The sequence below is a fragment of the Phalacrocorax aristotelis genome, chromosome 3, assembly GCF_949628215.1.
Source record: "Phalacrocorax aristotelis chromosome 3, bGulAri2.1, whole genome shotgun sequence".
NCBI lineage: Eukaryota > Metazoa > Chordata > Aves > Suliformes > Phalacrocoracidae > Phalacrocorax > Phalacrocorax aristotelis.
The window spans coordinates 27,596,631-27,622,640 of NC_134278.1; the positions used below are offsets into that span (position 1 = coordinate 27,596,631).

The 26,010-nt window shown below is 37.5% G+C and overlaps 1 protein-coding gene across 3 annotated transcripts in view; it reads right to left on the reverse strand.

Moving 5' to 3' along the window:
• The window catches only part of BMP5 (bone morphogenetic protein 5), a 61,943-nt gene extending 36,743 nt beyond the window's left edge, over window positions 1-25,200 (reverse strand). The window contains exons 1-3 of one of the 3 annotated variants that reach the window (XM_075087002.1): window positions 25,181-25,200; window positions 23,835-24,202; window positions 905-1,097 (exon numbers count right to left, since the gene is read on the reverse strand). In XM_075087002.1, the coding sequence (XP_074943103.1) occupies window positions 905-1,097; window positions 23,835-24,202; window positions 25,181-25,185 (566 nt within the window). In that variant the 5' untranslated portion in view covers window positions 25,186-25,200. Of the gene's footprint in view, window positions 1-904; window positions 1,098-23,834; window positions 25,005-25,180 lie in introns of those variants that run through there. The other 2 variants (XM_075087003.1, XM_075087001.1) reach the window with 2 other exon arrangements.
• Between the last annotated feature and the right edge of the window lie 810 nt (window positions 25,201-26,010).

The following is a 26,010-nucleotide window of genomic DNA, read 5'->3' on the forward strand; positions in this document are numbered from 1 at the left end:
TGATGAGGCATTTTTTTTCCTCCAGAGTACTCTGCAAGTTTAGGCTGCCTTTTTTTTGCTTTTGCTAAAGATGCCCAGGATAGAAATATTTCAACTGTTCCAAGATGAGGGAGAGATTTTTGTTTGTCCCAAAACAAAACAATTTAATTTCAAAACCTAAATTTTGGGTGTATATAGGTTTTTCAGAAGCATCTTGGAATTGCTACTAGTTTTTAATGGGGATTTTCAGGTGTTTAACCTCTTTGCCTGGTGAAATCTGGTTATTTACTCAGGTCTTGCAGAGTCTTGGAAATATGTCACACACAGAGCTCTGCAAACTCAGATTCAGAGATTTGCTCATGTGTAACATCGTATTTGTTTTAATTTTCAGTTTTGGTGAGCTGCATGTGTTAAGTGTGTGTATGTCATCTTCAAGTTAGCGCATGACAGTATCATTTAATTACATTGGGCAGAATATTAAAAGACATGTAAAAAACCCATGCTCCTTCAAGCATAAACAAAGTTGAACAATCTGTCTGCCTTTAAGGACCTAAATGAGTCTTGGCTGATAGTACCTCAACATCAGCAAATGGTGCATTTCCCAGATCCAGACACTTAGACTGTGCATACGACACCACCATTTTCTCACTGAGAACACGAACCCTAACCCCCTCTGTGCACGGGCAGATTATTTGGTGAGATCGGACATGTAACTCTCCATAAACCTGGAATAAATTACATTGAAGATAAGTTTTATTCTTGCTCAGTATTTGTTGTCGTTGCCTAGGAATTAATACTGCACAAGCCACAGTGATAGCGATGATGCCTTGCCGAGGGTATGTTTATGATCAGCTATTGTCTCCTTACTTAAGCTAGAAATGTGAGATGTTATTCAACACATGATATGTTCATGCCAACAGAGTACCTGTTTGGGTACTCCTTGATGATCTGATATATGCTAATCTGAATTGTTTCATTCTCAAAGCGGCTGTTGCTTCGGTCTTTGTATATCCGGAATTCAGCTGCTGTCACTGCCTCTCCGTGTGGGATTTGAGTAAGGTCGAAGCGAAACTCTTTATAGTGCCTTCGCTGGTGGGAGAAGTCCTTGTCCCTTTCAACTGTGAGAAAAAGAGTTGAACATAAATTAAATAGGTGAAATGAATGCCCATTTCCCATGATTAATGGAGCGTTCCCTGTGCTTGGGAGTAAACAAGCAGGACAATATAAAACTGTGCAAATAATAAAACCACAAGCCCAGACATACTTCCAGTTAAAGGAAATTCCACCGGCCCAGTGTCTTCAGTTCAAAAGAAAAAAAAACTTGGTGGCTTTTATACAAATTCCAGAAGCTGGAGTGGAAAGAATATCACAAAAAGCTGAAAGAGGGCATGCTGTAAAATAACTAGAAATATGGACGAACTAAAAGCTGTGAAAGGATTTAGGACTTGAGTGTAGTCAGAAGCACAGCAGTAGTAATGTCAGAGCCATAGATGATTTTGGAAAACACTAATTGCTGCTAATGATGAGGCAGATGAGAGGAATGCTGCTCATTTCCACTTAATGTAATAAATTCTGAAGTGGTACTAAAGTGCACTGTGACAACTATATATTTAAGAAGCAGTTCCATCATACAAATTAACACATGTTGTACTCTAATGGCATAAGCATCATCTTGCCAGTGGTCAGAAGGAGCCATGAATCAGGGCTGAGTGGTTCTGGCACTCCAGCAGCAAAGGGAGCACCGCTCCTGGCCTGAGAAGTCTCTTTGACGTGCTATGGATGGGCAGGTTGGAGCTCCCACTGCTTCTGACAGTGCCACAATTTAAAATAAAAAATTTAACCTCATCATTGCTTAGTTCGGGACTGCACAGAATTTTAAGGGCGAGTAAACGGAGGATTTCAGTTTATTTGAGTTTACAGCTGATTTGGGGTTAATTCCACTGTCTGCTGCAGTTCTGACCCTGAGGTAGGAGCAACTTTTGCAATGGAGTACGTGTTTTGATGTGGCAAGGGAACCTACAGGCCACAGTACTGGCTGATGACCATCTTATGGGATTAATACTTCAGATTTTACAGATGTGGAAAGGAAAATGATCCATGGTTTCCACTGCCACAGAGTGCAATGTATCATTGACCTGTGAAGCAGCTGTGCTCTGTGAGAAGAGAGAACTTCTCACTTCTGGAGAAGTTCCACCTGCCTTGTGAGACAGATAGGTGTTTTGCTTTACTGATGGTGGACAAAGCCTAAAACACTCAGAGCTGGGATTCAGTTTGGATAACTAGCTAAACACTTATGACCGCACCCAGCTCCACTAAATGCTCCCTCCTACAGCCCCTGCTCTTCTACTGCGTTTTAATATTAACAGTCCTCAGATCTGAGAAAAGAACAACGTCAGTTCTGAAAAAGTGCATATTTAGATTACTAAATATTGTATGTATGAATAATCAAATGTGTACATTACTACAATATCTATGTGTATTTATACGTATATACTCATGTATATGTGTACACCCATGCAATTTTGTCTACATACACAATATGTATGTGTTTGTATGTGTATATAAATATACATATATTTTTATATAAACCTGCATATGTGTATTATTATAATGTATAAGTGGTCTTACGAAATAGAAATGTACTAAAAGAAAAAAAATATGTTTGGGTACAGTTATGGACATATTAAAGTGAGAGCTATTGAAGGAAAAGTATATACATTATTTTCAGAGCAGTTATTACTAGTTGTGTTACCTGTGGCCATGTAGCTAGTCCCTTACAGTACACTTCCCTTTCACCCTTTGAAAATTGCAAATTACCGTTTTTTCATTAGCATTTATTTTTTTAAATGTACAAATCTATGTCGCCTTAAGAACCACCAAAAATAAAATATATAGGCTATACGAACACTTTATCTTTGGTGAAAATGAACTTTCTCCTGGCTGACAAAAGGAAAATTGTCTGCTAACTGTGAGGTTTCCATGGTTCAAGTGCGTATTTAGCTTACATGGGTTTGCCATCGTATACTATGTAGAAAAAGTAAAGTAGAAAAGAGGCAGAGCATGTAAACTGGCTGCTCTGTACCTGAAGATGAATGGGCTGCTACTGAAGAGAAACAGGATACAGGCTATTTAGCAGCTCCACTGGCTGGTTTTAAACTGTGAGATACATACAGAGATCTGACTTGAGGTTTGGGGCTTGTTTGCTTTTTTTGTTTTTTAATGTCAAAGTAAAGCCTTTCATTTCGGAGAGAACTTGGCAGAGATTAGCATATGCAAATGTACTGAACAGGGAAGGATTTTTCTAGAGCAAAGACTTTGCTGCAAGTCTGTAAAGTTATAACTGAGCATTTTGAAGCTAATGTCGAACAGATATGTCAATAAACTTTAAAGGAAAAATATATTAAAGGCAGGTTTAATGTATCAACTCTGTCTGATATCTCTGGTCAGTATCTATTCAACAAGTATTTACCAGCATGTATGGGTAACTAAGCACTTTTCACTATGAGTAAGCATTGGAGAATTAGACACTGAATTAAAGGTTTTAAGTGCCAGTACTCCTGGCCTGTTTCATTCTTATTTGGGTTTGAGGTTTCCTTTTGTCTAGTTTCTTACAAGTACCTTCTAATTAGTAACCATAGTTTGGAAATGGCAGTTCTCTCCCTATATGTTATAGTTTAGACAGAAACTCTACAATACCCTGTGATAGCATCGGTGGAGTTCTCTCAGGACCACTCACAACTGCTGAAAGAATACTGATAGCTGCTTCCTGATGAGCCCAAAATTAATTATTACAGCTCACACAGATAGTACTTATCTGCGTTTCCGTGTATACCCAAGGAAGAGGCATCTGAAAGGGACACAAGTTCAAAATTTCCTTGGGTAGAGACAGCATTTACAGACAGGCCAGGACTTGGGAGTAGTAACAGCTTACAGAAATGAAGGGCTGTAGGGAACAGCCACTGAATGCCATGGAAAACCCTGAGTCCAGGGAGATCCCGCTCTCCACAATGAAGCCAGAATCTTAAACTGCAAATTTCCATCAGCCAATTAATAAAACATAGAAACAATTTTTACAGATTTAGACAAGTTAAGATCTTGCATTCCATAGTAGACTGAAAAAAAGCAGTGGCTGTGATGTTGACTAATGATTAGAACAATAGCCATGTTATAAAAGCAAAATGTTATTTAATGATATTGAGTATTTTAATATAAAAAAATAATACACAAGTCTTGATCCCTTCTGCATCTAACAATTGCCTTGACAGGGAAGACTGTGAATGCTCAGTAAGGTACCTCTCAGGTCCTTTATCCTGCTGAAATGACATGAACTGCAGGTGGGGGCACCGTGTCTCAAGTATTTTTATTTCACATGCGAAAGCTTTTCAACACTGACAGCCCAAAAAATACAGGTTAAGATTTTTAAGTGTTCCATTCTTCCAGAGAATTCTCATGTCATTCCAGCTCTGCTCAGTTCATCTGCCAAAATACATCTCTGTGGGACCGATCAGAGCATTTAAAAACCAGTTGACCAGAAAATCAAGAAGTCCTTTTTTAGCCATTGGAGGAATATAACTTTTCTAAGTAAAAATAACTGGAATATTATGGTCAATGATGATTACCACAAAATTCTTAATTTGCTCTTATTGATAAGGATTCTTAGCATCAACTTTTTAAAATGTTATTTTTATACCACCTGAAACTAACATATTCAGCACTATGGTTACATCAGACAAATCGTGGCTCAGGGGAATATCACAAACACCTGTGTGTAAGATGGGAAAGAATGATATTTTCCACCCATGTGGCAAACTGATGAAATATTCATGCTGTATTAACACTAAACCCAACTCTAAGAAGAATCAAGAATAATTTACACCAAAAACATATTTTGGAAAAGGGGTCATCTTTTGCACCAAGAGAAAATACCATGCACTTATTTTCATTAGTAAAAGTATTTGTCTCTGGAAAAAAAATGCAAAACACCTATATGGATGGGCAGTATAATAAGTAATTGTTATTTTACCAGTTCAGTTCAGCTATAAATGTCTGATTAACTGTTGAATTAGCTTAAAAAATTTAAAAAGTGCTAGCAATGAGTTTAGGTCATAGTGCATGAGGGACTATTAGGCATGTTCTTTCATTAGTGATTAGCTCCCCACTGACATGTGCTTTGCTTTTCCTGAAGAGATTGGTATGGGGTGACACGTAGAGAAAGTGAAAGCTTCTTTGGCAAGCCAGGGAACAAACCAAAGATATGTCGTAATAAGCTGATTTTACGATGTAAGATCCGAGGATCCCAACTGGAATCACAAATAATGAAGCCTCACTAATCAACTTAATGTCACTGTTTAACTACTAAATATACATGCCAAGACAAAACAGAGGGTCTTACAGACCAGGTAACTAGAAGGGGCCATTTACACTAATCTCACTGATTTTCACTGTTTGACTCTGAATTCTTTGTATAAGCACTAAGTAAACCAGTCAGTTTTAATCACTTCAAGGTGATAAAGGTTACAGTAAGCTGATACACTACAAACGACACTCGTTTACATCTTGAATATAATGAAATGATAGTTTATCTACGGTGGAACACTTGTGGTTATCTGACAAAAACAGGTCAAAGGTTCCAGGCGTTTTCTCCTGAAATTACTCAGTGCTGCCTCAAATGACTGATAATTGAAAGCAGAGGCTGGAAATATCAAATGTGGTAGGTGACAGATAAGCAACAGATTAATGCAAGTACTCTGTTACAGGACACTAAAAGGTCAGAGGCCCTAGGAATTAGCTATTGTGCTACTGTGAAAAGACAGACATCAAATAGCTGTTTACCTCATTCTTGCTCTTCTCTCCAACATTCAAATTCTACAAACACATTCTGTCTTCTATTAGACTATTTAAACTGACTCACATTTTACAAAATAAAGCAACAAATATTTTGTAGGGCATGTGGATAGGAGAAAAGATGTGATCCTAAACCAGAATGAAAGATATTTTAAAAAAAACCAGCTATGCTAGGTAATATTTTAGTGAAGTGCATCAGAGCACACTAACCAGCACATTCATTAGAATGCCATTCTCAGCTGAGGAGACCAGATAACAGATTTTTAAAAATATATTTTAAAGCTTTGTAGCTTTGTTTAGGCTTTTACTCTGTAGGAAATTAACATTAACTTTCGAAATTTAGATGAAGCTTTCCTAAAATGATGATTAAAAAAATATATTAGCAGACAATGTAAATATTTGTCTAAGCACTACTGCTTTAGTAAGCTTAATCTGTTTTACAGAACGGTAAGAATACTGATCCGGACTCAGGAAATCTATTTTGAGTTAGACACTGAAATTGTTAAAAACAGTCACCTGTCCTTAAAGTATTGTTTTGGACACCAGAGACAGCTGCCTGATATGGTCAGTGGAGAGACACACTTCTGTTTGTTAAGGATCAACTGTCTTGCACCAGCCAGTAAGAAGAACAGAAGAGTTTATCTACATTTCCCCTTTAGTCATCTGCAGCTCCAGAGAATAAGACTAAGAAATAGCCCTTGCTCAGTCAAAGGACATTTCAATTCCTATCAGCTTCTTTCAATGACTGTATCCTAACTGCCGGGATGTTGAGTAGCCCAGCAGTGGGACATCCTGGGCCTGGGATGGGGTCAAAATGAGAAAGAAATAAGTTTTTGTTCCCACATCTGACTATTTTTTTTCCCCATTAATTTGATATTAGGCATTTACTAGATAATCATTCAGCTGAGTGTTTTAACTACAAAGCTTTAGAGTCCCCACTTGCTTGTTCTCCTTTTAGTACCAAGTCTTCTTCGTTTCTTTTTACCCATTTTCATCAGTTGATCAAGGGAGTGATGGTGGCCCCCCTGACTATTCTGTAGCCAATAGTAAGGGAAAGTGGGTGATTTAGGCTTAATAACCCTTCATTTCCCTCCTCATCTCCTTCACCAGAGTGAGGTGGGGAAATATAATGCACAGGCTTCAGTCATGTCTGACCAAATGTCTTGTGGATGTTCAGAATTTACCTTCTGATTCGAGATCTTTTGGGACCTTGTCTCCAATCAAAATGGATCAACTAATCCTCAAAGCCCCAAAGCAGGTATATAAGGATCCCCTAATTCAAAAATGTAGGCAGAGGTTGAAAATAGGTGTCCCCAAAATTACAATCCACACATATCTTATCTTAAACACAAAACTCATTGTCAGAATCTTAATCCAAATTCTGATCCCCTTCCAACTGATGCAGAACTATTTCTGTAATCAGTGAGAATTTTGCTTAATTAGGGAGGGTAAGTCTGCAGAAATTTTACCTTTTTTTTTCATTGCAACAGTTCATTTCTTAAGGACTGCTTTATTGCACTACTGTATATTTGAGTTTCTCTGTATTTATTATTATTAGATTGGTTGTACTTAAAGTAATTATAGATTTACAAATGTGGTTTTGAAAGAATGATGTAAATTGTTTTTAAATATAATATACTTTCTTATTAAAACACAAAGCAGAAAGCTTGGTAGGTCATATTCTGAAGGAAGTTACACTGCTGTAAATTTAGAGTTATTTCACTAAATTCTTTATTTGCAGTCAGTTACTGACATCAATGAGCAACATTTAGCTGTTTTGCTTAACTAAATTAGGGACAGTTTGAAACTGTTTGATGAAATACTGTGCAGTTAGTGGCAGTTTCAGTAAATGAAAAATCATCCATTGTTTATTGAATCCAGACTTTTAATGGTAGAATACCCCTTCCATAATTGCACAGAATTACTGAACTGTATGAATTGCAAAGTAATTCAAGTCAAGATAAAGTCAATGAGAAAACCTTGAGTGACTGCAACAGAACCTAGAGCAAGAATGAAAACTATAATTAAAAAAAAATACATTGCCTGGACTTTTTTTCAAGCACATATTTGTTTTCTTTCTTTATGCCTCATAGAAGAAATGTATTTCAATATCCCATACTTCATAAAAAGATAAGTTAGAATATTCATGTATCTCACCCAAGCATTTAGTATTACATCTTCTGAGAATGACCAGGGAAGAACTGTTCTATTATTAAAATTTTAAGTTTTTAACTTAGTTGTCGCAGTCAATAAGATCTGATAAATTCTTAGCAATTAACAAAATACACATTTGCAGAAGTCAAAATAGTTTGGAACACTAAATTATTGTTAAGGTGGACTTTGAAATGATGTGATTCTTACTTTATAATCCTCTCAAAATGTAAATGCAAGGTATTCAACTTTAGTAAGTGGTAGGTAGCAACCAGGCAAATAATGGAAGCTACAAAAACATGGTAGCATATAAGTGAATACGTAAAAGGATAAATTTCTTTTTTTTTTTTTTTTCATGAATTATTTTAAGAATTAGAGCTCAGTTAGTAATTAAAAGCTTTTGGCATTCACCCTGATCAGAAGGAGTTCCTGGGAACTGCATAACAGTGCCTGCCAGCAATATTTATAAGCACAGACCTGAAGAAATGCCTCAACCAAAGAGACGGAACTGAGCTCAGCTTTCTCACACATTATTTCCCAGGCGTTCTGTACACCATGAGATTACCTGTGATGCCTTCCTGTTACTTCACCCTGAAATATGGGATAAAATAGATGTTCTAATGAAATTGCTGGTCTTCATTCAATAATCAATGTTTTGTTGAAAAAATTCATTGGTAAACCTGTGTTATTCATTCCGTTTACTCTTCTCTGTATCTTCCAAGTCAAATGTACTTGCTCAACAAGTCAAAACAAGTGCTACACTGCAGCTGGTCCAATGATAATTAAATGCTGGAAGGCTTTCAGATGTTGATACGGAATACATGGAAAAGCAACATCCTGCTTTTTCTTCTGCTGGTTTGATCCTGGCCAATGCAACAGTAGGAATAAGTAACCAGAATAAAGAGATTGAGTTTTGGAAGTGAACAGAATTATGAGAGTCTAAGTCTGGATATTATCACTATCCTAAAACAAAAGATAGCAGACAAAGTGATTCCTCAATATCTGATTTTTCTTCTGGTTTTGGCAGTATAATTCACTGTAACCTTCAACCTCCAAAACGCAAAACTTTCACTCCAGTTGTTCAGCTGTAGCCCGAAGCACAACAAAAGATACACTGCATGTATGTGCTTTTTAATTCTGCTAGCAGTGATAGAATGAATCTCAGCTGAATCTTCTTCAGGTTGAAAGTCCACCTGGTCGCAGCTTCTAGCATTAACAGTAACAGGTCATATTTGGACCCATTTTGTGCTGTCAGTAGTAATGTGTGCCAAAAGAGAGAAGCATTGCAACCGAGGATCTGGGAGGAGGCAATGAAGAAAAAATCATGTGCAGTTTGCTATTTTGAATGTAGCAAGTATCAACCCTCTGATTTCTTCATTGTTTTAAGTCACACTATATTAAGAAGGCACTCCAATCACAAATACCTATCTTAAAAATGCATATCCACTAGGTTTTAAGTTGTGTTCATTTTCATCAACGATAAATTTTTACTTGAAAGAACAGAACCATCAGAGAAAAGATCACTGCATTATGTAGTTCTGAGCTAAGACATAGATAAATTAGCTAATCCTTACACCACCATGCCTGAGGTTGTTAGTTTCATCTGCATTTCAGTGATGTTGATTTTGCCTGAGCTTTGGCAAAGCCAGTACATTATGATACTGTCTATCAATAGACTTCAATTTTTTCTCATATTTAATTTTGTTTTTTTCTAAACACAGATCACCACAAAGAAAACTAACAATTATTCCCAGGTTTCTAACTGTGTGTGAAAGTCAGGATGTCAGATCAACACAACCTCAAGGTTAAGAAATGACAGAAAAAAGGATCCCTCTTGGGTTCAGCTGCAATTGAATAGGAACAAAAGATACACTTCTGGGATCCAATGGTCAGAAAATAGGTGTAAGTTATAACTGTTTTGACACTGTAAAAGTGTACAGATGGAACATAACTTCTGAGAAGGGTGAAGGGGCATATATCATCATAGGGCAACTGACAGGGGAGTAAAAGCTAAACATTAAAGCCCATTCTATCTTCCCACATCTCCTTGGTTCCTGCTCATGTTAACCCTCTGCTCACTTCCACCCAGAGGTGGCAAGTCACTCTGCCATTTACCGTTTGCACATGTCATCTAATAAACTCCATTTCCCACTGTGGAATTTGTCAGGAAAGTGTCCATGGAAGTTGTGTCTGCATGCCAAACTAGACACAACTGGATAGGCACTATTTTCTGCTTACCCCGTGCTCAGATCTGAGTATTTTAATATTACCCATACCCATTAACACTGACCAAACATTCCATAAAAAACAGTCCAGCTGTAGCAATGATGAGGAAGGAAACCCTCAAGGACACCTCATTTAGAGAGTAGAAAAATGTAATAAATTAAAAATTCTTTTGATATGCTATATTATAGATAGACTATTAAATACATTTGCAAAAAATAGCTGATCACAGGCCATATGCTTAGCTAGTATCTCAGCATGGCTCAAATTAATTCAGAGTTGCTCAGATTTGTTCTGTGTGTTCACAAGTGTATACTGGGCTATTCACTGTACTAACTGAGTCATCACCTTAAAAATTAAAAAATTAAAGAGATTGGAATTTCATCTCATATAAATTGTTAGCCCTCATTTGGAAGGTTTGCCCTATGCATCCTTGCTACTGGCCAACACGAAGGACCCACCTAGGAGAGCCTAAGCAGTGGTGCTGAGAAACAGAGTTATGGGGCCAGAAGCACAGCAGGGATGGGCCCTTCCAAACATTACAGCCAGGGGCAAACAGGAGGAAGATGAGGAGGAAGAGCAGCCAGGAGACTGGGCGGCAGTGGTGAGGAGTGGCATTTTCAGACAGCAGGTTTTAACAGCCGGTTTGGGAGCTGGCTGTGATTTTAACAGCTTGTTATACTGATTCAGACCGCACCCTCTCCTCTGCAGCTCTGGCAGTCTAATCTGATCATGATTTATTCTCATAAAGAGAGATTATTTCACCCACATATAAGCCCCCCATATGGAATAAGTCCTCTCAACAAGAAGGAAAAAACACCTGGACATTTTTTCCTGAGACTTAAATCTTACCAAAGTTAATGAACATTTCATCCCTCTTTCAGGGAAGAAACTCACTGATTGTTAGTAAATTAAAAGATCTCTAGGTTGGCCATCCAGCATTACACCTGCACGGCCAGATGAAAGGCAAAGCAATCCTCATAAAAAATTGTGCCATGAAAGAGCTCAGATTACCTCCAGGTATCGCTGCAATAGGTGGTGATCCCTCACAGTAGGTTACTTTGGACAGATCTGGGGAGAGAGACCAGGGGTCTCAAAAAAAAGCAAGAAAATAATTTCCAAAATAGAAAGAAAAAGCATGCACTTTGAGCACACAGAGCTGTTCATCCAACAATTGTCTGATTAAGATCACCACTCCACACCAAAAAAAAAGTAGGAATGATTGATGTCAATGCCTAAGACAGGAGTAAGATCCTCCTCCTCTGTAACCACTCTATAACAGTGTCACATAACGGCTGAGGTTGGAAGGGGCCTCAGGAGGTCAGCTGCTCCAGCCCCCAGGCTCAGGCAGGGCCACCTGGAGCTGGTTGCCCAGGACCATGAACATGCTTGTATCATTCCTGTGTTTTCACTGTTATCCCATGTGGGACTGCATTTCTCATATTCCTCGCCAAGTTACTTAGAAACAAAATACCCAGGCTGATTGTAGGTATCTATAGGTGTAACATATCTCTGGAAGAACACAAAGATGATCTCCTGAAGCTTATATTATATGTTATAATACTGGCTTCTCTCCTAATAGTTGAGCTGATGTGTCTCAGACAAAATTTGGGTGCCTTTCTGGGCACAGGGTAAGAATGAACAGGGAGTAGGACCCTGACCACAAACATAGTGCCTTTATTTCAAATGCAATCTTTTTGGTGCAATACTATTAAGAATATTTGGTATGCATTTTACAGCATCTGATCAGCTTTTGCCTTTGCAGATGTTTGTGCTAAACCTTTGTTTCTACTAAGGCTAGAAGTGACTACTGCCCCCATCTTTGGTGAGGGGCCAGGTTTTCCTTTTCAAGTAATTTAGAACCATCTGTTGCCCATGCCCAAAACTTCAAGCATCACAATCTCTTCTTTTGGGTGCTTGCTTTCATTCCCATTTTGATGAAAGCACACTCCCTACCTGCGGACAAGATGAAGCAGCAAGGTTTAATGGAGTCCATGGTAAATCTCATTGGCCCAAGGTGACATAATGTTAATAAAAGAAGCTTCATTCCTGTACAGCAGCAGATGGTAATGTAAAAGCAGGATGAACAGGTCATAATTTATTCGGGGGCTGTACACATGGAGCTAAGTTTTCAGTTCATGCACGTGCCTGTTTCATTGATTTGAGGCCTGTGATTAACCCCTTTTGCATTAGTCTCTCCTGTATACACACATATGCTAGTAAGCACATCCTTTGTATTTTCCACTTCTAACGAATACGTACAATATGGAGGAAGCAAAACACAATTTCTGGGAAACCAAAGAGGGGCAATATATTGTTAATCTTAATGGTATTACTCCCTCCGTTCGACCCAGTGAGTTGCCACATGAATTCTATTGACTTGGTATTCACTCCACAGCATAAACTGTCTCTGGATTTTTCCTTTACCGTGTATATATATATAAAATATACAAGCAAAAACATTTTATAAAATATTATTTTAAATGTATTTACTTAAATTAAGAAATTATATGTATATAAAATTTCATCTCCTTGTAGGTGTGATCTAATCATGATATACAGCCTCAGTAAACATGATTATTAATTCAATAGTTTACGAAGTGATTAAAAAAATTACTTTTTGAAGACCCATAGTCGATAGCTATAAGATGACATTAATAAAGGAGCACACCAAGGAATCAAAGAAAGAACTTTATTCTGAAATAATGCCTCATTTTAAACTACTTTGATAAATGATACTATATTGTTTCACATTACACATACCTCTCAAAATTCTGAAAAAAAAAGCAGCCATCCCTGGAAGTCATCCTATTTAATAGTATTATTTCAGTTATTCTTATTATTGCCTAACACCAGAGAATTTAAACATTATGATCTTTTGAATACCTCACTATGATATTCAGCAAATTCTATTTTATTTTTAAGCACATAAGCTTGTAACTTAAATCAACATGCAAAAAACATGTAACTGTAAATGCAATTGTGTGTAGTTGAGCTGTAGGTTTAACCTTTGCTACCTGAAAGGCTTAGTACAGACTTTTAGCTTTTACAGCAGTACAGTTGGTGATAATCATGGGCAGTACTATGTCAGCCGAGAGTCTCACAGCACAACACTAAGTAACATGTCTTTTTTATCTAGAATGTGACTAATGCTGGATGATAAACTATTTCCAATAATGCCATAATTATGTGTAGTTTACTGCCACAGACAATTAATGCTTCATGACACTTCATTCTTCAATAAGTCTAATTATCAGTCTTTTCATAAAATAGAATTGAAGGTGCCTTTTGCCTTGTGATCCTTAAAGGCTTGGGACTATATTTTCGCTTGGTATTAATTGTTTCATAGCTTCTATTCCTTTTTATGTTAATTCATTTTAAGCAATAAAGCTTACTATAACATTATAAATCAAGTTCGCAGAAAGTGAGCTATGGAACAACAACAGTAGAGGAAGCTTATATATATGTGTATATATATATATCATCTTCAGTGAGAAAAGAAGCAGTATGGTCAACCCCATGTGTTTCAAAAGCCATCAGCTATATGAAAAGCATTATAAAATAAGAAGTGTTTGAAGTTGTTTTCTGAGCCTTTAGAGTGCCCATTTTCAAGAACTGCATTTGTTTCTGGATGTTGATTTGTTTTCATTTTTGTTTTTCTGCAACAACAGAGGGTAATTGCTGCTCTTTAAAGAAACTTTAGATGTGCCCATAAATCATCAATGCACAGAAAATCTCAAAGCAAGTATTATACAAGTGTCAAAAAGCTCATGGGAACTTGCAATCCTAGGGAAGCATAAGGAACTCTAAAGTTTCGGAAAACTACAGAGAGATTACTTGTGGCAACAGAGGCTTGTCTCTTTTATATCATCATAAGTGAACTTCAGCTCTTGCAGTACTCATGATAGGCCTCTCACTCCTTCCTTGATCTCTGTGGAGAAAGCTCCAAGCTGAGAATCAGAGAGGAGAAGCCCTTCTCAGAACAAAGAAAATTGTATTATTTTATTCTCAGAAGTACCAAAGGTCTTAAATGGAAAAGGAGTAGTTTAAGAATCCAATTTTGCAATGAACTGTACAAGGCACAGCTCTTAGTGACCAAACTACAAGATTATACAGCACCTCATACCAGTGAATTCTGCTGCCGTTTTAGGCTTCAGCTCTTTGGAGCAGATCCATAAACTCTCCTCCTTATTTCAAAATGTTACAACAGGATGTAATTAAGTACAATTAACAAGGAGGTCAAACGGTCATCTGATAAACACTGGCCCAAACAGGCAGCTTGAAAGGTCAGGGCTGCTAAAGCCACATAGTATCGATGGGAAAGAATATTATGATTTAAGGGGGAAAAAATCCCTATGACTAAAACTGAAGAGATTTACATGCTTTCTATATTACATACACAGAGCCATGCACACAGACTGATACGCATGCACACATGCTCAGGGAGGCACAAATATATATTCTGAGAACAAGAGTTAAACTAGCCACACATCCTCTCTCCATTGCACCAGATCTCGAATCTCAGTTTTGGTGCTTTAATTCCAGTGTTTCTTTTTCTTTTTCATTTTTCTGTAAAACTGTCTGTTTCAAGAACAATAAATAGACTTGTTGCCCTGATAGAAGGGCTTTTTATAGCCCTTTCTAAAATAACGCTTGAGATCACCATGAGGAAACGCAAGGTGTTGTGAGGCTCTTAGGAGCGAGGTATTTTACAGAACTCACAGCCAGAGTAAGAGAGGCTTCATAAGAAGAAAGCTATTCCAGGTCAAAGAATGAGAGTGCACAGAAATGAAAATGAACACAAAAGTATTTGCCCATAGTAATTTTATGGATTGGAAAACAGAGGCCTGTTGGTTTTGTTCTCTGTCTGAAGCTCTTCAGGTTTTTCCTATTCAGATGCTCATAGATTTCACTCTCTGACTTTCAGGTTAAAGCTAGGCTGGGGTTGGGACAGACTCACTGCAAAATGTTTGTACACATTTCATGTATGAGGCAGCAAGGCAACCTGGTTAGGAGTAGCAGATTAACCTTTGGGATCACTAACATGTTATGACTTGTAGTTATTGACAGATACCCCAGCGGAGGTAACCTTGGGAACAGCCTTCCCAAAGCTATGTTCCTGCTGGATCTCAGTCATCATAAATCACCACAAAGACTACAGCTGTCATGGGGTTGCACGCTGAGCTTTCTCTTGCTCCCATGGCTTTATCATCCACACTACTGTTCACCCACTTTTTTGGTTTCTCAGCTAATGTTTTTGCAGACTATACCACTAGAATCCCATGGCTCCAGGCACCAGGTACCATCAGGTGCCATCTGCCCACTGCTCCAAAATCACTCACAAATCATTCAGTGCCCCTGCTCTTTCCTTTTCTGTAGTCTGGAATTGTCAGGACAGAATTTAACACCTTTACCTCCAAAAGTGATGCCACCCACACCTTAAAAGTCCAGCACAGTATTTTCTTGAAATTATTTTGCAGTACCTTATAGCTGAATACCCTGCCTATATTTCAGCCTCACTTGTAAAAAAGGGATGTTTTCAATGGATATGCCTAGGCAAATTGTTATTAATTAATAATAATTTGTCTGGATTATTGGTACAGCTTTTAAAGATAATATGAATTTAGCTTCATTAATTTGACTACAGCCAAGTACATGAGAATGAGAAAAACAATAATTTCATTTGACAGACACAGTCTACAAAGGGATAGAATCACAGAATCATGGAGGTTGGAAAAGACCCCTATGTTCTCATGGGGTCTGAATGGGTAATAGTACTAAACCAGATAAAGATAAACTTAACAGAAATTTCAGCTATTCAAATTCCTATCTCCTCCTGATTCTCCTCCAAAAAGACAATTAGGCAGAGTTTTGCTTCTGCAGAGCCACTGGTTGTCAGCTATGGATATATATCAGGTACCAGCGCTAGCTGTCCTGAGCTGTTTTCTAGGCGCTGACTCATTAATAATCGTTGTCTCAATTTGCCCCAAATTACAGTGGAGAAAAAAAGTAAAGGCACATTCTGGCAAGGAACCATACATGACATTGAAGTGTTGCTCAAAAAGAGTTGGGAACTAAACATTTAGTTTTACCTTTTGGAGCATCTCTCAATAATAGCAGGAAGTTTCTCAGTGGAGAGCTGAGCTGTAAGACCTCTCCTTTTCTACTTGCTTCACAGTCATTTTTTGTATAGAAACAAATTCATAATTCAGTACAAAACACAAACCAGCTCCTGCTTGGTGTACCCCACCCTCAAACTTAAATAATGTAGTTGTCAGGCTTGACAAGTTCTGCCTGCTGTAGCATTTCTGTGTTTTATAGGAAATTTTAACCAGGGGTGTTATTTTAAGAGATGAGCAAATGGGGAAACCCCATGGCCTAGCTAATAAAATATGAACTTTAGGTGCAATGGAGCACTCATAAATATGACTCAGAACAAGGGGATTCATTGTTTCTCCTGACCCCTTTTAGCTGCTCCTCTGATCTCAACCTCTCTGTGTGCGTCATGGCAGCCCTCATCCTTTAACCTGCGGTTTTTAAAAGCTAGCTTCTACATTATTTATGGCTGCAAATGTTAGTAGCCTGTCTGTGTACTCCCTGCACACACATAGTGAATGGTGGGGGGATCTGCATTTTATTTTGCAAGGATAAAAAGTTTTGCCCAGGGAGCCAAGTGCCTGGGGAGGTTGAGGTAGTTGCTCTGCCACGAGGGATTGAGAAGAAAACTGCTCCCTTCACCTGCAAGGCTTATTAGCAGAGGAAACCCATACCTGGACTAATTTTCTCTTTCATTTGCACATTTTCTGTCTTTATCCTGTCCTTTGCCCTTTGTCTGTATGCAACTTCTCCCCACCATGATGGACTTCCCTCCACTTTTGCATGGGAAATGCTCTCAGTGCTACAACATCATGCTCCATGTGAGGCACAGAGGAGCAGAACTAACTCCCCCAGTAATACCAGATCCTGCAGAGGCTGTCCTTCTGTTGTGAACCTTTCCCATGCCCAGTAAGTCTGTGTCCAGCCCCACACATTGGCCGTTGCCTACTGAGACGAGGGCTGTCGTCCCTTTAAAGCTTGGCCTGTGCTTTGCCATTTTTCTCTCATGCCTGCTCTCATTCCTTCCCTTTCTATCTCCCATGCTGTCGCCTAGTCTCACTTCTTCCCGGCCTTTAATCCCTCCTGCAGCCAAATGCCACTGACATAAAATTAAAGTTCAGTGACCCTGCCTAGGCGGTGGGGGTTAGAGACAAGGGAAAGGACAAGTAGGAGAGGATGGGGAAAAGTGTGGGAAATAATTATAAAGTCTGGTAGCAGCCAGAGCTCGCCTGAAGCCCTGGGGAGCCTTTCTTTAGCTGGAGGCTGCAATTGGCACTTCATAAACTGTTCATTCTCAGCTATGTGGAAACACTAGACGACACCTAGAATGATGAGACTGTAATCAATCTATTGCTGCAAAACTATATTAGTTTGTGGGCCTATGAAAGCAAGCTGAAAGGAGCCGCCATGGATAAAAAGAGAAGAAAAAGGAACAGCCCATGTTGTAATTACCTCCATAACTCAGGCAGTAAGAAGGCAGGTAGTCATGGTAAAATTCTTTGCATAATTTAACATTCAGAGAAAATAATAACAGGAGCAATAAGTGTGGGAGATCATATACGTGCCAAAGTTGTCCTGTTATCTAAGCAAACAGCCCGGGGTTTAGGAAGGGAACCAAGAAGCTCTCCATCCACTCCATGGCAGGCAGACTCCTCCCTAATACCCTCCACACAGAGGCATCTCCACAAGCCTCCCTCTTTCTGTTTCATGACTAGCCAGAGTCACTCCAAGATTGTGTTTTCCTGGGAAAATATGTACTGTACAATACATGCAATCCCCACAACCCCACCCAAAGTCTGTGTTTAGTCTGGAAAGGAGCACTTTCTAAAGAAGAAGCGGAACTGGGTCAGCCGTTCTTCCCAATGGGAAAAATATTAATAATAATATATATTTATATATATCCATACATATATATAGCTTTTCACCATGCACGTCTAACCATCTGCTAAATCAGTTTCTCTTCAGTTATCTGCAATTTCTTTCAAATCTGTCGGCAAGGAAAGTCAGACAGTTTTATACACCAGTTAATGGAGAGCTTGACATTTTTTTGGCTGGCTAGACACAATAATTTACTTGGATTTAAAGTGTTAACTTTGGCAAAAAAATTAATTGACAGTTATAAAAACATTATTTTGTTAGATGATATTTATGGATCACACACAAACCTATTTTGAGGTAGAGCTATATAGTTCATAAGGTTCATGTAACATGAGAGATTTCAAAGGAAATATAAAATATTTCAGTATAAAACAACAAATGTAGTGTAATTCCAAAAAGGAATATGGAGAATATTTCTTGCTCAAAATCAAAACCCATCCCTAACAACCTGCTCTGTCATCACACAAAAATTGGTTAAATCTGCCCGATGAGTGGTAAGGATTGGGTGAGGATTTTTGGGGAATGTCATCCCATGGGTAAAGTCGTTTTGTTCTAGAAATAAATATATCTATTTTGCAAAAAGCTGTCTTAATATTTGATTTGATCAAAGAAAATTATTTCATAATTAGTAGTTATTCCTAATGCCTGATTGCCTACCAAGGTCACAAAAAATTAGTTCAGCTCACCAATTGGGTGACAACAATTTTATTAAGGGAAAAAAAATTCTAGGATTTCAAGATGCCAGGTGAGGTCTGCTTTGGGTGAAGATTAAATGAGACCTTCTTGATCTAATTTGCTTATATTTTATGTACAAGAGTGAAAAATCTCATCTTATTGACTTTGGGTTGACGTTCAAAAAAACTTCACAAATGTTTTCTCATTTTTCCTCAGTATTGATCGGATTCCACAATTAAAGACATGGGGTCCATTTGATATTTAACAAGTTTTATCTCTGTAATAGCATCCCTCTGATCAAGGCAAGATAATAGCACTATTTCTGTCACTTCAGTTAAGGCTGTGTCAATATTTTCATTAGGAGCCTGCATTTTACGGACTAAAACTGTACCACAGCCAAGGAAATTCACATAAGACAGCAACATCTGAAATCCAGTGGAAAAGAAAGAAAGAAAGTGTGCTTATTCCTAAGCTTTGAGGAGAGAAGTTAATGATCCTGAGGCCTTTTCGCATGTATCCTTCAAACCCAGCTCCCCTTCCACAGCTTCTAGCATTTTATAGCTTAGCATTCCATATCCCTCGCTGATGATATGTTAGCCATGAATGGAAGGTTGTAGAAAATTAATTAGTTTAATTTAAGAAACTAGCTACTCTATACGCTCAAGGTCTTATTGCAGTTAGGAATCCTTTCTGTTTCATGTGTAACGAAAATGTATTGGTACAGGTATTCGGTGTGCATTGATGTACTGTGGGTTTCTCAAAGTTGTTGTATAAAAGTTGTTCTCTGCCGTGTTAGCATTCTCCAATGAACACAATCGGCTCTAAATCTTATGAATTACTGTATTTGCTTACTGATTCAGGTTTTAAAGAAGAACATAATCTTCAAGACAGTGTATAAACTCAGGGTAGAGCAGCTGGAGAAATATGAACAGTCGTCTGTGTGTCAAACAGAAATTTCCTTCGATTTCAGCGTCTGATTTAAGAACTGATCAGAGCACGTGTGGTTTGAGGATTACTATAATTAAGATTGCAGAATCACATTGTGTGTGAAAAAGAAAAGTTGTCCTTCTGGGGTTTATTGGTTACTTTAAAAATCTCCATAATATTCTACCTTTCTTTAAATTAGCATGTGTAGTTCAGGGTCACAAATTCTATAGAGATCTTCATATCTGAGTTTTTTTAATTAATTTTATATGTTAAGAAATAAAACAACAGAAACCACAAAACCTGTACATATTTATCCTCTATCTTATAGAAAGTTCATATCAATTCACAGGAAAATATGGAGAAAGAAAACAGAGTTGCTTAGCAAATGTTACAATCTGTTTAGAGAAAAATCTACAGATGTGTTGTAAACAAATGAAAATACAGGCTCTGCGAATTGCATGAGAAGGAACATATAAGTACGTTGGATTTCATGATCACTTTGATGCTAATGGAAAATTCAGTCCCTGAAATGTTTAAATGTAGTTTATAGAAATGCTGCTGTTTCTCCAAGCTTCAGTCATGTACATAGTTTTTTTATTCAATCCCCCTCTTTTGGTGAGAGGTGAAGAGTGGGAACATTAACATTTATCTTAACAAAGCCCTTCCCTAACTACATTTTGAGTGAGCAGAAAAGCGAGTAGGACTACATGAGTATTATTTGTCTGTTCTCTGTGGAGCGGGGTATCCTATATATGTCATTTTGGGAGACTGGCCAAAAAGAAGATGCCAGAACTCTAAACAGTCAGGGGTCTGCAACAACATTAATAAAATATAACAACAGGATAAAAAAACACCCAGTAAGGAAAACAAAGTCCTGAACTTGTAGGTGATATAATCAGATCTTTGAAAACCCCAGTGTATTTAGTGGAGGATTTATTCTTTGACTGTTGGACCAACCCCAGTTAACTCTTCTGTTACACTCATCAATATTTATGGAGAGCTGCCAACGCACAGAGCCTTATACAAAATACAGGAGAAGACGTAGTCTCTGTCTTGTCATATCTTTCAAGAAAGAAAGAGATGGAAATTCTGGTATAAATTTCAGGATAAAGAGCAGGTGTTTACAATTTCAGCTTCAGGAAAAGTAAATGCAGTCTTGTCTTTCTCCCTGGTTGCTTGACAGAATTGTAATTGCAGTTCCCTTGATGATTATTTTTTAAAATTTGTTTTTGAAAGTGAGGTATTTGCAACTCCGACAGGTTGATTTTTGGCAAAATTAGCACCTAAGTTTCAATTTTTATTCTTCAATATAAAATTATTTGTCCTTGTCTACTTTTTTTGCTTTTTAATCTTATTCAGCCTTTTCAATCTTAAGCTTAATAATTCCTATCCAGCATCTCAGCTACATATTTCTTGTTTTAATATATACGTCTTAAATTATTATAACAGGCTACAACGATATACAAAACTTTCAATTTAAAATATCATGATGATTAATAAAGCTTTATAATTACACCTTATGTAATTAATGGTGTGCAAGTATGAACATCGTGAATACTATTTCCAGAGCAGATTAATTTGATGCAAGTTGACTGAGGCTTCACATCTAAACCCAGTTGAGTTATTACTGTGCTGCATCAGCATTTATTGATTTTAAGGTACAGTGTTAGCATTCACTTATCACTGCGTATTTTTCCCCATTGTACATTAAACGAGCTTGCCCTCATCTGTCACAATCTTATACTGCATAAATCATATAAAATGGTTACCTGTTTCCATGATTTATTTCATTTTTATGTTAATTATGCTGAAACATAGGATTGTTTAATAAAAATGTTGAAGCTAATCTATATTGGTCATCAATATTTCTTACGCATGTTACACAGTGGAATGTGTGATAAACCACAATATCCAACATGTATGGGAGGGCATTTAAAGTGAATTAGGATTTAGACTCACTTAAAGCTGAGACACATTTTAATTTTACAGAGGCCAAACAAAACCTGGTATTTACACAATTTTTTTTTGTAAGTTAATGGTGACTATTAATCATAATCACTAGACAAATAAAACATCTCACCCCCCAGTTCTCACAGTTTAGACATGTAGGATACACTTCAGCTTCCCAAAGTTACTTTCTTAAGGCACCACTGGCTCCCCAACAAATTGAGACAAGTATTAGAAACTTCCCAGTCAAGGTAAGACACTCAGTGGAAACTTGCGTTCTTCCAGAGAGGGTTTTTGTCTGGGGAAGCGCAGCAGGATCAGGCTAGGGTATATAGGTATATAGAGCCTTCAAAGACTTCTGCTCATGCACTGCAAGAAGTCCTCTTGAAATCAAAAACATTTCGTGAAATCAGAGGCTAGGTCCCATGTAAATAGTCCTCAGGGCCATTGATGAAATGGTCTGCGACATAGTTACTGAGGGTATTTCTCAGGACACACAAGGAAAATTTTTGCAGGATCAGGGCCTTGACTAATGCTTTGGACATCAGAGGATTTCCTATTTTCCTTTATAATATTGCCATTATAAATTCAGCTGACTCCAGATACTCTGGGTAAATTGAGGCATTCAATGATAACTTAAAAGTAATACATGACTAATATGTAACTCTTTCTTAAGGTTGAGGAACACATTTTCAAAAAAGAGAGTTCATTTTTTTCTAGTCTGCTATTTCAGGAGCAAGAGCAACAAGCAAATATATTTATTTAGAGTTGTGGACCTGTGTTACCCTTAAGGAAAGTGATCTCAGAATTGAACACCTCCTGATCTGTCAAATAATTAATGAAAAGTAATTTTATTAGTACGACAACTAAACTCTAGGGTGTCACTTTCCTAGAAATTCGAGTTGTTGAGGATTTTAGTGTTTGGAAACAGTTTTAATCCTGCAGCAAGTATTAACAACCTGGTTGACATAAAAGGTAGAGAATGTGTGTGATAATTTAAAGGTATTTTGGAACATGTGCCATTTTAAAAGTTTCCACAGAAAGTATTATCCTGGAAAGCAAGAGTTCATCAGATTTTGTACCAGCTTATTGAGAAACTTCAAGTTTTCAATTAAATCTCTTGCTATTCAGATCAAATGAGAAGGGTTTGTGGTTTTTTTAGCTAGCTTTATGAGTCCTGCAGCATTTAAAATATTCATAAAAATAGTAAATACATTTCATGAATTATTTGCAGCTTTCTTAATGATATTTATGTTGCCTTCTGTTAAAGAAATCCGTAACTGCTTTTTCAACCACAAGGTAAGCATGTTTATTATACTCAGAAGCCAATATAATTTAGTTTTATCAGGTTTTGTGTCTGAATTGATATAATTTTCAAAAGCATTCTTTGCTTGCATGTTTCTGGTGTTTAATACTCTACTTGTTATTTAATTTATTTATGACATAGAAAATAAGAACCACTGCAGATTCTGAGCACCATGGCAGTATAATAAAACACAGTCTGTGGTTATTAAATAGGAAAAACAAAGAAACAGCAACAGATTATTTAAAATCCAGCCATCCAGCTGAAAAGATAATAAAACTCTGACTCTTACCAACAGAAAAATAAAAACCCTAAACAACCTAAGAAATCTTTTTTAAATCTTTTTTTTTTTTTTTTTATGGCTTAACTTTTCTCTTTTCATAACATTCTAGGCTTTAAAGTATTAACAACTGATGTTTGTTCATGTCTGAGCTTTAAGCAAAACAGGGAGAAAAATAACCGAGCGATAGGCATAAGTGTTTGATTTTTTGAGATTTAAAAAAAAGAAAGGAGTTAGTTGGCCTAAGGCTAGAATTTTCATTGCATCAACGAAAGAAAGAAAACAGAAGCCAGCAGAGGGGAGTTATAGAAACTGACTTTATATAAACAGTGAGAAAAATCTTTTTCCATGGCCACCTACAACGTAGCTACTTTACCATCAGTCCGACTTTTCTTTTACCAGTGGCACAGCAGCCCGGGCCCAATCCTGCCGTTTCAGAACAGGTTACGGTCCAGCCAAGAGGTTTTCCCCTCGCAAAACCAGGCTAACAGTTTGTCAAAGAGAGCAGAAACAAAAAACTTTTCCACATACCTAAATTGACAAAGCTCATGACCATGTCAGCATCATTCAGAAAGTTGGTGTCGTGCAGGCTGGCTAAGGGAGGATTCTGTGTGGTCAGGGGGGTCATGCGAGATAATTGTATTCTCCGCGAATATCCATTTGGAGAGGCAGGGTATCCTTTCCGTATCCCTCTGCTCTCCCCTGCCATTGATCCCTTTAGTGAATACTCCAGCTCCTCAGTATCCTCTTCATTTGTCATCGCATTATACAGGTCCAGCATGAAGAGGGGTGCAGAAGAAGCCTGCTTTCCTGGTGAAAATGGTCTGGGTCTGTGAGGTAAACCCAGGATAGAGAGAATCTCTCTCTGAATCTCCCTTCTCTCATGGTTCCGCAGCCTCCTGTAAATAAAACTCGAATGGACATGATTGTCTCCTAAACCTCCCTGTGCGTGACCCACCAGAACCCAGCAATTCCAGAGCAAGCCCACGAAAGCTTTGAGCACAGTTAGGTTCATCTTTGAAAAGAAAAAGAACAAGGAAAAAAAAATTTAAAAAAAGCTTTTCTCCTACTTGTTCTGAGTTCCTATGAGGTCTGCTTTCCCAGTGGCTGAAAAACAAAATTTACCTATTCTTCATGTCAATGTCATCTCTAAACGTAACATCTTTGGTGACTTCTCTCCCCCCACCCTGTTTAAATATTATGGAATGTGTCAGGTTGCAGTTATTTCTAAGAAAGCTGAAATTCAGACTTCCAATTTTCCACTGTTGTTATCGTTTTTTCTGCATTTATGGAGCAGAAGACCAGTATTTTGTCAGCTGACCTAGGCATTCCTATATAAACCTTAGATAACCGGGTCTTTGGTGGGGAGCTGTATTAGCAAGAGCTGTTCTTCTGACACATTGTAGTTCCCAGAGTTATCTTCCCTTGTTATTCTGAGTTCTTCGTACACCTTGCGCTCTTCCCAAGATAAAATCCTGAGTCACAGATTTGTCTTGATCTGTACCTTGGTGGTGTAACACATATTTGTCCAGCAGCCTGGTGATAATTCTAACATCTTTTGAATCGCTTGAGTGTAAAGTAATTCTAAAGCATGTACTAATCAAATTAATGTGTTGCCATGAATTTACTCGCAAAAAAAAACCTTCTGTAAATCCATTCAACCCTTTTCAGCTCCTGAACTGTTATTTCCAACTCTAGCAGGCACAAATATAACAGCTCTCTTCAAGAGAGATCTAAAGACTAATGTAAGCACAACCCTGCTGGGAAAGAAGAGGCTTCTCATTGTAATTTGAAACGGGTATAGCAAAAAAGTCCTTAACCCTTCTCTTGCCAGACAGAGCTTTAAACCTCTCCCCCCTCAATTTACAGTAATATACCTCATTTTGGCTATTGGCTGTTTTTTTCCTGACAGCTTCCAGAATCAATTTTAACGTTAACACTTTTAGGATATGCAGACAGCTAAAGGCAATCCCTTGTAAAGGAAGCTCTTGTGAGTCTCCTTATGAGTCTCTAGCTTAGTAAACTTGAATAGGAAACTCTCATAACAGCCTAAAATAGCATCTCATTAATTCAAGAAGTGTTTATGTTTTAGGTAAGTTTAGCAAACAAAGGTGACCTTTTTAATAAACTTTGTAGAAAATTTTGTCGGTGGGGTTTGATTCACTCTTTTCTAAAAATGCTGGGAATGCAATCTGAATTAAAACAAATTTATTCAGCAAGCGAGATTTCAAGTTGTGCATAGCCAATGGTGTTATTATGGTTATAGTCACAACTTTCATAAACTGTAATTCATAATGTTAATTTATTCAAAGTACATTTTGACTCATAAATTGCTATACTACATTTCCCAGTAAATGTCAAAAGCTAAGATTTAATCCCACAACCTATTATTAACTGGAGAAAGGAACAGCTTAACTGAAGAAATAAAAAACATTAAATGATTTTAAAGCTTCTGCTCATGAAGTTAAAGTTCAGCTTAGAATTGTATGCCAGCCAGCAACTGGTGTTTTCCTCTCACTGAAACAAAATCGCAGTGTTAAATTTCATATTGCTCAGGTTATTGGTGGTCATTTTCCCCACTCCTATAATTTGCCTTTGGTCTTGAGGAGACTTTGCTTTGATGAAGGGAAGGAAAAAAGGACAAAAAAGGTTAACACATGACGTTGAGGATAAAAACAGGTATATAAAATGCATCCCATCGTGTTTT